The 14,564-nt window shown below is 41.8% G+C and overlaps 1 protein-coding gene across 1 annotated transcript; it reads left to right on the top strand.

The window, feature by feature from the left end:
• Window positions 1-1,632: 1,632 nt before the first annotated feature.
• On the top strand, window positions 1,633-13,153 carry ZRANB2 (zinc finger RANBP2-type containing 2). The gene is made up of 10 exons (XM_054833424.1): window positions 1,633-1,748; window positions 2,163-2,215; window positions 2,361-2,469; window positions 3,745-3,827; window positions 4,959-5,035; window positions 5,608-5,745; window positions 6,565-6,737; window positions 8,856-8,942; window positions 10,678-10,842; window positions 11,363-13,153. The coding sequence occupies exons 1-10, from the start codon at window positions 1,693-1,695 to the stop codon at window positions 11,424-11,426; spliced, it is 1,005 nt and encodes a 334-aa protein (XP_054689399.1). The 5' UTR covers window positions 1,633-1,692; the 3' UTR covers window positions 11,427-13,153.
• The last annotated feature ends 1,411 nt before the right edge of the window (window positions 13,154-14,564 follow it).

Below are 14,564 nucleotides of genomic sequence, written 5' to 3'. Positions count from 1 at the left end.
TTCCGGGCGCAACTGGATTCTCCAGCTCTTTTTTATTTACTTCATTTTAAAGATCGGTGCTGACAAAGTGACCAAAGAAGATTTGTTGCCATCTAGTACAGCGCTAGGGCTCTGATATCTCATTTAAGCTCAGATGGGTTATTCAGTGCCATCAAGGAACGTCTTTTGGAGAAAAAATTGCTAATTGAGGTTTTAAATTTTGCAGGCTGCGCTGCCCCGCCTGTGAAGCACCGCTTCTGAAACAGGCTGCGTACACAAACGCCAGTGCCGCGCAGGACCTCTTGCTGTGGTACGGGCAGTCCCCATCCGTGAGCTCTGCAGCGGCCGCCCCGCCACCGTCTCCTTTTCGTCCGGTACTTTCCCCTTGTTCTTTTAATTCTGGAGTAGAGAAAACCAAGATTTTTCACAGCCCTTGTTCAAAATTCCGGCGCAGCCCTTCACCTGGGACCTTCTCCAGCTGCAGGAAAATGCAGGTTTAATCCTTTCTGATTATTCTGGACATTTCATAACTGGGAATTTGTACACAACCCTCTGCGGCTGACAAACCAGATGCCCCAACACATTTTTCCAGTGCACTCACGCCGTTTTATACTTTTATAAATAAATAGCAATAACACTGTCATCTTGCCTCACGACCTGGAGAGTAGATGTGATAAAAACCAGTCCCGTAAACAGATTCCAGATGATTTTTCCACAGGATGTGGCTACAGCACGGGAGGGAAAGGGAATAAAAACTGCCAGGAATGTAACATTTGCTATAAATAAGCACACTGCGTGTACTTAATTAGGTAATGCCGGTCAGCCTCGGTGCAGCAGATCGTGCCAGACCTTACCCACAAGGAAGAAGGAAAAGGCCGGGGTCAGAGCGGTGTGGGCAGCACACCCAGCCCGCGCTGCTCCGACACGGCTCACGGCCGCGGCACCCCGGTCCCACACGGACAGCTGCCCGACAGAGCCACCGGCAAACCACTCCTGGGGCTTGAAATACTTCTTTAAATAATGGATTTACTTGAACATTCTAATATTTATACCAGTGCTCTGTCTTATTCGTATTTAAAACCCTCTGCATGTTCTTATGGGGGTTTCGTTAGGGCACACTGAGAAACCAAGCTGAACCTTGCACGCTCTCTCATCTGTGAACATGAGGCCTTATTTAATCTCTTTTTTATTATGTAGCAGCAACTGATGGCTTCCCTGTTTAGTTCACTCAGGTGAAGCTGTACACGCAGAAACTCCCCAGCTCCTGAGGAGCCGTGGCAGTTCATCCCTGGGACTTTGCGGCGACAGAGCCCCAGCAGCCGCTGGAGGAAAATAAACTGCCATGACTACCTGCGGTTCCGCCCCCGCAGGCTCCCTGCCCGCCGGGCCGCAGCCGCCCTGCCCGCTCCCGCCCCGGCCCCTCACGCCGCTGCCCACCCATGGCGGCCACCACCGGCCGAGCGCACTGCGCATGCGCCAGCCCCCCCGACCTCCCCTCCGGCCCGCCAGGGGGCGCGCTTCCTTCACGCCCTCTTCCCGCGTCCAGGCTGAGGCGTCTCAGTCGCTGCCTGACCAAAAATCCCGCCCGGCGGCGGCCCAGCTTCGCTGCGGCAGCAGGGCACAGGCGCGACGGACAGCCCGCTCAGCGCAGGACCCTGGTCCTCTTCCGCGGCGGCGGCGGTAGGCGCTCGGCTCGGCTCGGCGGGGTCCAAGATGTCGACCAAGAATTTCCGCGTGAGCGACGGGGACTGGATCTGCCCCGACAAGAAGTGAGCGAGGGCGGCGTCCGCCTGACCGACCGACCGTCTGTCCGTCCGTCCGTCCGTCCGTCCGCCCGCCCGCCCGCCCGCCGCGGGCAGGACTGCAGCACGGCACAGGGCAGGACGGGGCAGCCCCGCGGGGCAGCCGCAGGTCCGGGCGGCCCGGGAGAGCCGCGGCCACCCTCCCGCCGGGCCGGGCCGGATCGGGGCGAGCTTCCCCGCAGGGTTCCACAGCTCCCGGCCCCCATCGTGCAGAGGGTCCGGCACCAGCCCGCCCCGGGGCCGGGCACGGCCTGAGAAACTTCGTGGTTTAATTTGCAACAAATTCCGTTTGAAATAGGCGTTTTTCTTTAAATCTCGTGTGCGCTTTTTGCAGCGTTCGGTTGCCTAGCGTCTTCGTTCTCTTTCTATTTTTATTTTCAGATGTGGGAATGTTAACTTTGCTAGAAGAACCAGCTGTAACAGATGTGGGAGAGGTGAGTATCTCAGGCGATAGATCTTTTTCTCCTCGTCTGTTTCTGCCTTTTTAAAAGAAAAGGATATTAGATCTTTTTTAGTTAATCATAAAGCAAGACGTTTGTGAACTGATTCTTTTTTTGGTTTTTTGTTTTTCTTTTCCAGAGAAAACGACAGAAGCCAAAATGATGAAAGCTGGAGGGACTGAAATAGGGAAGACACTTGCTGAGAAGAGTCGTGGCCTCTTCAGTGCTAACGACTGGCAGTGTAAAACGTACGGCCTTTTAAAAACCGCAGAGTGTTCTCTTAGAGCCACACAAAACATCTACTATATGATAATGTTGTCAGTATAAATTTGCTGGTACTGATGAGAGAAGAATGATCAAAACTCGCAGCTATTCTGCCAGTAGTGTTTTGCTGTGAGGACAGCATTCATTTTTGTTTGCTGGGCAGCAGTTACTTAATTAACATGACTGGAAAAAGATTTAAAAAAATCAAGACTAGACAGGTAAAAGTTTATGTTTGTCTTTGATAAGCCCAGACACTTCTCAAGAAACATGTAGATGGCAGTAACACCTTCATTGCAGTATGATATTTTATTGTTACCATTCACTTGATATTTAATGGGTAGAGTTTAGCACATAGTTAAAGTCTCTTAGCTATTTCTCTAAGCCATGAGATCAAGAACATTAAGATCTAAATTAGGAAAGGACTACTTTATTAAAATGCCTTGATTTTTGGAAAGGCTCCAGGCTTTCTGGAGCACTTTTAAGGATTTCAAGTTTCGCTGATTGAGTCAGCTGTCTGACCAGCAAAACCTGGAACTATTTTTTTTATTATTATTTTTTTCTGTCCAAACTTGGCTGTGTTCGGCCTGATGGGTTTCCGTTTGCGCTGCTCTGCAGCACGGGACAGGCAGGTCTCCTGGGCAGCACCAGAGGGAATCCACCTGATGGCATAGGATTGTCCTGTTCCCCCCAGGCCCGCAGCTGGGCTGTGCCTTGTGGGCCCCCTCCCCTCCGCTGTGGGACGGAGCAGCATCCCGATGAGAGCGTTGTGGATGGGTGATGCACGAGTGGCCTTTCAGGATGCTGTAAGACAGAAATGCCGTACAGCATATAACTGTAGCTGTGCATTGGTGGGTGACGATGGCAGCTCGTAAGTGTTGTTCCTGTGGTAGCTTCTTCGTTAACTCCTCCGAGCTGTGAATGCCACTAGTGGAGAGTAATGAGGAATTTTAACACTTTTTGTGTAGTCTTACTTGCGTTAGCTAGTCTGCCTACCTGCCTGTTAATTTTACCTCTTTCCCCTGGATTTTTCCAGCACGGTCACCTTCCTATTGACCTCGTACTGGTGAAATACCTGTAGACTCTCTCAGTTCTTTGTGTCGTAGGGACTGTTGGCCTCGGAGTTAATCATGTCGTACTAGTGCTAAAACTTGGCAAACACATTTTTATAATTTTTTTTTTTTTTTACGTGTTGCCTCAGCACTTAAGCTTTTTGATTTGAAATGCTTCTTATTTCTGTTTTGTTCTTTTTGCCTCTGAAGATGTGGTAACGTGAACTGGGCCAGAAGATCAGAATGTAATATGTGTAATACTCCAAAGTATGCTAAATTGGAGGAAAGGACAGGTAAGATGTATACGGTTTTAAAATACTCAAATTACTGTAAGAAACCTTTTATAAATCACAATGTAATTTAATTAAAGGGATTATTTTCACAGCAGAACTAGCAAAGTTGAATGGTCTTCCGTATGAAAATAAATCTGTAGGTTCTTGATTACTTTTAGTGGTGTGTAAAGGATGTGATGGTTTCATTTGGAAAGTCAACAAATATTCAGCTTAAACCGCCTCTATGTTTGATTTTGATGCAAAGATGTTTGGAAGGAGTAATGCAATATTTTATTAAGGTGTAGGAATTCGGCAGTCACCAGAACAGTGTTTGAAGGCTGTAGAGATGAGGCTGTTTATCTCTTAATGAGGTTTGGTCACACCGTGACGCATTTTAAGCTACTCCTGCGTTAACAATGAATCCAGTGGTAACTAGAACAGAGGATATCCTTACAGTGCGGTCGTAACTATACTGTTACCACTGCAAATGGGATCAGGCAGAGAATTTAATGCATAGAGTGTAATGCTAACGGATATAAAAAAAAAGAAGCATGGAGAAGAGCCCTTATTATTCAAAAGGAAAAAGAGTATTTTTTAATGTTCTTGTTTAATATTGTAAGAATATTAGAGAATAATATTTATTTGTGTTTCATATCGTATTTTGTATAATTGCATATATTAAATATGTAATTTTTCAAGTTCTGGTGTCCTTCAGAGTAAACTTGCAGTCGCGTGCAGGACAGCTGGCATGTTGCGCACACTTGCAGTAAATTAAAGTCAGCTGAAATTAAAATGAGCCGTTGAAGTTTTCCACCTGTGTTATAAAAAGGAATACAAAGATTCCTAAGGCAAATCTTGGCAGTTGTACAGTGAGCGGATGCTTTTGTTCCCTGTGGAACACTATTCCTTCTGTGTTGGTTATGTGTCTTAATCCATTTTCTCAGTTAGGTTTCTGAGGAACTATATTTAATAAACAAGTGTGGGAACAACTCATGTTCCTCTTGAGATCGTATTACGTTCTTATGGCATGTGTTTATAAATCCACCGAAGGCTTCCAGAACCTCTGTGGAAGTTTAGAATAAACTTTGCGCTTCGTGTAGCTGAATTTGGTGCAGCTGAAGAGATTGTCTTGTTTTACCCCTTTTTTTAAAGGATACGGAGGAGGATTTAATGAACGAGAAAATGTTGAATATATAGAACGTGAAGAATCAGATGGGGAGTATGATGAGGTAAGATTAGGTACATGCACAACTCTGGAGCGACGTGTGTTGACACACCTGCATTTAGGACACATACATTTGCATTTGGTTTCCTTACGGGGAAAAGCACCAGTCAGAAATACATTGTGACGCATCTCTCCATCAAACGCTCAAGTGTGACAGGTTTGAACTGAAAGTGAATGCGTCTGTTTTGTCTGTTGGGGGTTAAAAACTAAGAATGAGTTCAAATTAAACTGGTACAAGCTGAGTTCATTCAACTTCTTAGGGAGCTGGCTTCAGGGTCATGCATGTTGTTTTCAGCCAGATGTTCAAGACTGATTTATAAAGATAAACACAGATATAAAGTACTCTTTTGTTAAATTCAGATTTCCATTGATCTTAGCTGTGGGTGCTGATTGTATCCAAGACAAGCATCTCTTTAGAAAGTTTCTTATGGCTAATTGATGTTTCATGATGCTTCTTCCCTTTGAGTGATACCTTATTTTAAATTGATGTATATTTATTTTCTTAAGTTTTATCAAAAAACACAGTTGGAAATTACTTTTGATTAAATTGTATTCTAATGGAATGAAATTTCTTAGTTTGGACGCAAAAAGAAAAAATATAGAGGGAAGCCGGTTGGTCCTGCGTCTATCCTGAAGGAAGTAGAAGATAAGGAATCTGAAGGGGAAGATGAGGAGGATGAGGATGAAGATCTCTCCAAATATAAATTGGATGAGGTAGTGTGTTTTGGGGTTGGGTTTGGGGTTTTTTTACAATTATTTTTGAATTATTACTACATGCTGTTCAGTAGGTAAGGTTTGGTCTGTGTTTTTAGCTGCCTTTAGAGCAATGTAGAGGAGTATCTATCAGAGTAATGGTGCCTGCATTCAAAGATGTATAATTTTTTTTTAAACCACAAAAAGTTAAAAGCTTATCTGAGATCAGAATCAAAAATGTTGAGATTGTTCTTTGGAACCTCTATGTATGGTTACCATATAAAGGGAGCATTCTTGAATTTTATTCTTAGTCTTTAAAAACAACGTCAGATTTATTTTTTATAAAATGGAATAAAATACTCGGAGATTTTTTTCATCTTTCCTGAAATAACATGATCATCGTATACTGGATTGTCCACATCTTTGGACAGCAGTTGTGCAGAGACATGCATATATGCTTATTTTTTACGCAGCAGTCATCAAATTCTGCATACAAAACATGTCTCTGCAGAATTGTGCTATGGTTACAGATTTTGAGTCTGAAAAGTCTTGCAGGCACTCCTTTACAGTAACTGGTAAAAATGAGTGTCTGTGTTTTAACTTGATTAAGTAACAGAAAATGAGACTTCAGATGGGCTTTTTTGCAGGCTTTTTATTAGTTTGCTTTGAAACACACACGTTCAGTCACTCTTTACTCTCAAAGTATTTAGACCTCATTAAATGCACTAACAACAGTATTTTTAAATGTTGGGTAAAAAGCACAAAATAAACCATAAAGTAAAAACCACTGACTGAAGAAAACAATCCACGTATTTCTTAAGTGCTTCTGCATTTTTTCAGGATGAGGATGAAGATGATGCTGACCTTTCAAAATATAATCTTGATGCCAGTGAAGAAGAGGACACTAATAAGAAAAAGAAATCCAATAGGCGCAGTCGTTCTAAGTCTCGATCTTCCCACTCACGATCTTCATCGCGCTCATCCTCTCATTCAAGCTCAAGGTCTAGGTCCAGGTAAACGGGTACAGGTCAAGGGTAACGCCAGGCAAAATGTCAGTATCTAACTTCCTTATTTACTTTTTTTTCTTGATTGCCTTACAGTTTTAGTTGAATAATGTTAACCATTTTATGTACAGAATTTACATGGGTAGATAATGTTCTGTCCTGACCTGAGGATCCTCCCTAGGGAGGCTTCATGTGTCTTGTTGCTTGTTTTGGTAAATTTCAGTTGATATTTCAAATTAATTGAAAAATATAACTTGTTTTCAATTTTATTTTTAGGCTTGTTGGCCATATGTGATTCAGTGGGTGAATTTTTTTAGCAACGTTGAGTAGAGTTGATGGACAGAGAAGCAGAAGGGTGGTGTTGTTAAAGTGGGAGGAGGGGGCAGAAGAGGGCAGTGATGATGCAGATTCAGTGAAGGGACAGCATGGAAAATATCCTGGAAATGAAGACAAGAAACTTGAACTCAGCTTGATGGCAAGCAACAAAGCTTGGCAATGTTGTCAGAATAACACTAAAGGTTTATATTGATCGTGAGGCCACAAAAAAAGTCTGCTGGGTAGACTGAAGACCTCACATGATTATTTAAATTCAGTAATCAATAAATGTTTTGTAATTGTGTGATGTAAGTCACGTAGTTTTTTAGCTGCCTTACAATTAATACAAGGATGCTGCTGTTAGGTTTAAGACCTCAAATCGGTACTAGCTCATAGGATTATACGTAAAGTTCAAGTTTCTTCTAATCTTCCTAGCTTTGCAACTGCACCTCTCTGCACTCACGGCTGTGATCACTGCCCAAATTCTTCCAACCCTCATACTAACTCGATGCCAGCCACTGTCTGTTTTGTCTTTCTCCCCATTGCTGTCATGCTTTTTTTATACTGCTGCTTCTCTGAAAGATTATGTTCTTCATGGTACCTATTGTCGGCCTCCCCACTCCTCCAAATGCCGTCTGGAGCTGTGTATTTGCCACGTGGCTCCAAGGAGGAGCACTAAGCGAATAGCAGTGACTGAGCTGGCCAGCTGTCAGCAGTTTTGTAAATGAAGCGAGGTGTGGAGCAAGGCCTTTGAGGAAGTGGCTGTGAGGATGGCATGCAGGCAGTCCGGGCTGTGTCTGGGTGCACTCCTTAGGTTTAGGGCTGGGAAGGTCAAAGAAGACAGAACAGCTTCATCTGGCAATAACTTTGTTCGTTAACTCACAAATGTAGCTGGTGATGACTGAAATTTGCTAGGGATCTTTCAACACTCTGCTGAACTTTTTGATTCTAGCTACAGAGAATTAATTGGAAATATCAGTTGCCATTTGCACTTCTTTGTGTTTTTTAAAAAGGTTTAAATATCATTTCTAGTTAGCATGTGTTCATACTGCCTTTTTTTTTGCACAGTAAAATGAAAAAGACATGGTGACAATATAAACTGGGTGAATGACAGCATGTGTAATATATTTTTCCTGAAAAGATTATTAGAATTTGATTGCAATGCCTTCTTCTTTACAATAGTTACTGCAAGTCTGCTGCCTTTTTTACATATCTTTTGTGGTTTGTGCTTTAAAGAAAATCCATCAATGTGAAAAATTTGATAAGAATTTTGACTAGTTCCAAGTAGCGTTAGATATGTCTATATTTTAGCCAAGAATTAACTACTACTGGATTTTTAATGAAGGTTACAAAAAACTTGAAACTGCTTACATAATGCTTGTGAGAACTGACTTGGGGAAAATTTGAGTGAGCTAGTCCTAATACCCTTACCTACTCTGCTTTCCAAAGAAACTGATGGGTTTCAAGTTAAGGCACAAATGAAAAGTTCAGGCATTGGTTTCATGAAATAGTTAATAGATATGCAGTTGTTTCATTTTGCCAAGTAACTGCAATCCTCGCTAATTTTTGTGCTTTGTTTTAGGAAATGTAATAAAAAGCTGACTTTATACATTTTTTAATGCACTTTCTTACTATGTTAAAGTTTCTCTTTTAAAATGTACTATGGTGATACTTGGGGGGTAGGAGGAAATTGTCGCTTTTTAGTGACTCTAGGCCAAATTGTATTGCTGCATTGTTGTCTCTGCTGCTGACAGTGGCAGTTCTGCTAAAAACAAGTCAGACACTGGAAAAAAATGTTCTGTGTTGTTTCAGGTCCCATTCAAGAAGTTCTTCCAGTTCCAGATCAAGATCTCGTTCCAGTTCCAGAGAACACTCTAGATCTCGTGGGTCGAAATCAAGGTGAATGAGGTAGCACTCTCTCCTTGCAGAGAGAAAAAAGGGCAGAAGAACCAACCGCTTGTTGATTTCATCGTAAAATTATGCCAGTCAAAAAACATTAACTCATTTTTATCTTGGAAGTCAGAATTCCTGGGGTCTCTGCACAAGGTTGTTACCACTACAGATGCATTTCTTGAGAATGCAAGGTTTTGGTTGAAGAGTTTAATTCTGATCTAAGCTAGACGAGTGGACGCCACAGATCTTCACTTTGAAGGAAGAAGAATTTGAATGCATGTTTGCTTGCTTCAGTAATTTTTGCTGGTTTTACTGTTTCCACTTTGGCTACTTGATGTGGAAGAACATTAGAAAATACACTGTCCTCCTGGTTTTGTGTTTAGTGATAACTTATTTAACTTATCTAACTTCCACTAGATAGTGCTGCCATTATCTTTATCAACGTGGGGGGAATGTATAAAAAATGCTGATAGTAAATCATGGGAGAAGCTGACAGGAGTTTGAGCTAGCTGACGTTTTCTGTATAGCCGTTACTGAGCCATGCGGGGAAGAGTCACAAAAGCATTTAAGTTCCTTGAGGTGTCCTTGCACACGCGTCCCGTTGGCAGGACTTCCCTTTTGCGATGGAACGAAGAGCTGTCCCATCTCCATGCATGCAGAGAATCTTAAAACTGTAAATAAGGAAGTTTCAGTTGGGAAGACCAGTGCCAAACGGTTGCAGAAGCATGCTATGGATCCTTGCGTGAGGGTCAGCGTGAGATGGAATCCGTGCTCTTAGGAAGAGGAAAAGGGTGCCTGTGTCCCGCTAGATGCTGAAGGGACTCGTCAGCTGAGCTGGGTTATTCCCTTGTGCCGCACGGCATCCACCATGTCCTCGGTGTTGTAGCTCCTGTGAAATAGGACTGCTTTGTTGTTTATGCTGAGAACCCTGAAAATACTTTGCCAACAACATACACTGTGTTGTTTGGGGGGGGGGGGGAGTGTTTAAATGTTTTTTTTCAGCTTACTGAAAAAAATCCTGTAGGTGTTTTTATTTAATTTTGGAATTATGGTTTAGGACTTTCTAGCTCTCTTCTTTTTTCCACAAGTGGGGGGTTTTTTTTGTTTTTTTAGATAACCAAAGATGATTTTTGAATGCTTGCAAGGGAAGCTGATTTTTAAAATGTGAAAATGACTGTATTCTAAGAGGTTATTTTAAAAATATTTTGGTTGTGGAAAGTCTTGCTCTCTACCCAAATTTATTTTGAGATTTGTAAATATACCTTCTGAGAGTTTTAACTATTCTAGTAAGATGGGCATTACAAATTTCCAGTGTGAAATATCCATCGATACAAAGTGAAACGTTGTTAAATCAGCATTACATCTATGGTTTTCAAGCCATTTTGCTTTGCGAATTTAGCTACTGAGGAGGTCCTTATACAGGGTACTTCCTGTCCCAGTCTCCCATCGCTTCTTTGCCAAAATGCGTCATTCTGGCGAATGCTGGAAAGAGGCTTCCAAACCGTTGGTGGTCTGTATATCGAGCGCTATTTAGCAAAATTTATTAAGAAAACTACCACAGCAGTAGAAGTTTTTATTGGCAGATAACTAAGGAGTAAGTATTAAAGCATCCACAAATTTATTTGACAAAACACTGATGTAAATAGAGTAGTAAGTGTTCATGAAACTGTCTCTTTGTGCTTTCTTTGTTCTCTCTATATTATACCAGAATTAAATCTGATTTATTTCTTAATCAATAAAGATCCAGCTCCAGGTCCTACAGGGGGTCTTCCACCCCAAGAAAAAGATCTTACTCAAGCTCTCGTTCATCATCTTCTCCCGAGAGAAGCAAGAAGCGAAGTCGTTCTAGATCTTCTTCATCTGGTGATCGCAAAAAAAGACGATCGAGATCACGGTCACCCGAAAGGTTTGGGTTTATGTAGAATAAGAATGGGTGTATTTAAATGTGTGATTTTTTTTTTTTTCTGAAGGACTGAGATTCACTGGGAAAGAATTGAATCTGATCAGTTTTTCTGATATTAAAAGTAGCTTTCTCACTTCCCCTACTCTTACTTCCTGTTAAAACCTCTGTAATTGCTTCCCCCTCCCCATGAAACTTCCTCCTGCTAGGAGCATGTTCCATAGAAAGACCTGGGTCACCATTCTTTCAGTGTGTGAAAGCGTTAGCATGTACGTTACTGATTTATTTTGATAAGTAAACATTGCATTTAGAAATTTTATTCTACTTTCAGTATTAAACTTACATTTTTAGTATTAAATTCACATTCACGAGCTTAAAGTGGTTTAAAGTTATTTCTATATTCTTATAAGGCCCCTATCAGATATACTTGGCTTCCAGCTATTATAGGATACAAACTACTCAAAGTGGATGCTAAAATTAATTTCAACTTATTTCTTTGCATGCTTTCTCCATTTATATCTTACAGACGCCGCAGATCATCATCTGGATCTTCCCATTCTGGTTCCCGTACAAGTTCTAAAAAGAAATAATGTATTAAAGCTCACATTTAAAAAAAAAAAAAAAAAATTCCAGTCAGTGCATGAGACATTTTTAAGAAGTTGGTGTCTTACTTGGTCAGAAGTGCTAAATCTGCTAGTAGAGGTGCATGTCTGTCCTTGCTTTCTGGAAAACTGCAGCTTTGTTCATTCATGAAACAAAAAGTGAGGTAGCATTTTAAGCCATAAACTACCCAGAAGAGGTGGGAAGTTTTCCTATTTGAGTAAGGGGTTTTTTTATTATTTTTAAAGACTCAATTACTCGATTCCTGGTTCTCTTAGGTGTATGAGCAGGCACGGGCTGGATATGTTCTAGTACAACTCCTCTCTTCATGTGACAATTACAACAAAGTTGGAGGCCATGAGCTTTCTGCATCCAGCTCCTGAGCTGGTTCGATGTAGCTTGTACGGGACCATGTAAGATGAGCGTAGCTGTAGGGCTGGTGTTGATGTTGGATGACAGTAGTGAGTACTTCAGTCCAATTATTTTTTATTTTTCTGTGTTGAAGAAAAAGTCTAGATGGACGCCCCTCTCTTTAGCTCTGCTCGGTGCAAAGTGGCTGTTAAATACCCAGTCCATCATCTGATTCTGCCGGGAGTGAATTAGACTTCATTCCTTCAAAGCCAGGATGTTTGAGACCTCGGGCGCTATCCCCTCCATTGCTCGAGTCTCGTACCTGCTGGTGCCCGTCACTGTGGAAGCGATTTGCTGCAGTCAGCAAAGTGCCCTTTCTGCAGCGGGCACCAGCTGCGGCATTCTTACCTGCACGGACCCCGGACTCCGTGATCCTCCCTTAGAAAAGGGTCATTTAGGAACTACTCTTGAGGTGGAGGAATGTGGAACTAGCTTCTTGGAATCACGTGAAGCTTCTGCAGGCCGTCTGTAAAATTCATTTGGGGCTAAAATTTTCAAGGTATCTGGATTTTTATTTATATTTAAAAATGAGAATTAATAAACTGTAGAAAGTTCTGACAAATGTGTTCTTCAATCATTATTTTTCCCTTAAATATAATTTATGGCTTAAAATGCTTTATTGAATCTATTTTGCTAGCAATATCACATTAAAACCTGGTCTCTTGAGCTCCGTTTGGTTAAGAAAGGTTTAAATATCTTCAGTGCCATCACAAGGTAAGTATGTTAAGGAAAATTCTTCTTTTTAAGCAAACAGCAATATATCTGCATTTATTTCAGTAGTAAAACTTCCGTATTTGACCGCTGCTTTTTTAAATGAACTGCACAAAAACAAACGGAGCAAAATTTAAAAACTACATTCTGCTTGCTTTTTTTTTTTTTTTTAAGACATTTCTTTTGGACTGGTATATAAGCAAAATGTTTTTGGTGTAGAAATATTTTGATAATCTTTTTGCAGAAAAAAAAATGCTCTGCAGTTTCTTTAATGCTTTCTTTTCTATCTATTTTCAATGCTAACTGTGTAGATTGCACAAGAGCAGGTTAGTCTTGTAACTGTGCCTCTGACGACTTCAAAGTCCAACTACTAAATTGTAAAAATCAGATCTAATAGATGCTATGTTGTTAGCCTTTGGGTTTTTTCTTGTGCTTTGTATTACAATTGTTGCTGTACTTAACAGATGGAAGTTTTTAAATTTAGCAAACGATAGGCTACAGACAAAGGAAAATGATGGTTTCATTTGGCTCAGATAAAATGTAAGGCAAAATGATTCTGTAGACAAGTGTAAATAAAACCTGTCAGTCAACTGTGCAGCGAGTGCTTTCTCTTGGAAAACAGAAGCAAATCTTTCTGTATGGCCCGTACTAACAGGTTATGTTGTTGTTGTTCTCGGTTACTGCAGTGCAAGAAGGGCAGGATGTGCACTTACCTGGCCACGGGTATCGTAGATGGTCACGTTGTTTGAGTACTGAAAGTACTTTTGGGTTTAAACGGCAGCGCATTTAAAATGAGCTTTTTACAAAACTTCAAGGTGTTTTCATCTGTATGTGTTCCATATCTTCTTTCAGAAACGTTTTAGAGGAAGCAGTACGTTTAAACTACTGATTTCGACTTTTTAAAATACAAAGGCCCAGCGACTGTGGTAGTCTTCGCATACCTGTTATAAATGACACAAAATACCTTTTTTTAGTTAGTGGATCAGCAAAGGCCTTGGAGCCACACTATTAGAACCAAACATGGTCCCCCTCTGGTAAGACAGAAACCCAATTAAGCTTGGGCCGTGGAACTGCGGGTTGGCTGCCATGGGTGTTGGTGTTGGCTCCAGTGGCCCAGTGCTAAATCCTCCTGCTTCGCTACAAAACCTTTTCCTTGCCCTCCGTAGCCATTGCAGTCAGATAAATCACTGCCTGTAGAACAGAGCGGGTGTTTCTGGGCCGCCTTATCCAAGATCAGTGAAATTTGTCATGGCAAAGGAGGAAGTGCTGATGAGGTAAGTTTAGGGCTGATGCACTTTTCTAAGAAAAGTGAAATACATTCATGAACGGTGGTGGTGATGTGTGTGAGTGGTGGTCTAGTAATTGAAAACCAGAAAGGGAGTCTAAACAGAAGCAGACTAGTCTTTAATTATATGTAAATTTGGCAACAGACTAAAATCCACTGCTGGAAAATGTTTCTTCAGATAATAGATTAATAATAAAAAGCATTAAAATGTCCACGTTGGTACATTTTAAAGCAAGTTTGCTTCATTTCCACCTAGCTCCTGTGCACTGTTGTCTGATGGAAGCAAATGTGGTGAAGGACCAGCGAGTAAAGTGTCTCTGCGAGGTCTGGCTGCTCACTGCCCCCCGAGCTTTAGTTACAACAGACTGCTGGAAGTCAGCTGTGGTGCCAGGTAACCTGCACCGTGCTCATCCCTTCAGTGTGGCAGCCGTGTGCTACGCCGTATTCTGTTGGGGTCCTTGGGGGTAGCGGTGCCCGTGTATTGCTGATGAGCAGGTTTCCGCGATGGCATCTCCAATGGCGCTGTCATCGGCCCACCTTTAGGGGATAATGAGGGAAATAACATTTCAGGAGTTAGGATAAATACTGAGGATGCTTATTGCAACCTTTCTCATTTCAAGGTAGCGCTGCTGGATGAATGTTGAACGTTGTGGGTGTACTGCAGGGTAACGTGAAACAGTACGGTGTGTTACACCCTGGGCCTTCCATCCAGGTGTGGGAA

This window comes from Grus americana, chromosome 8 (genome assembly GCF_028858705.1).
Source record: "Grus americana isolate bGruAme1 chromosome 8, bGruAme1.mat, whole genome shotgun sequence".
NCBI lineage: Eukaryota > Metazoa > Chordata > Aves > Gruiformes > Gruidae > Grus > Grus americana.
The sequence above is the reverse complement of the archived record's forward strand: the minus strand, read 5'-3'. Positions and strand labels throughout refer to the sequence as shown.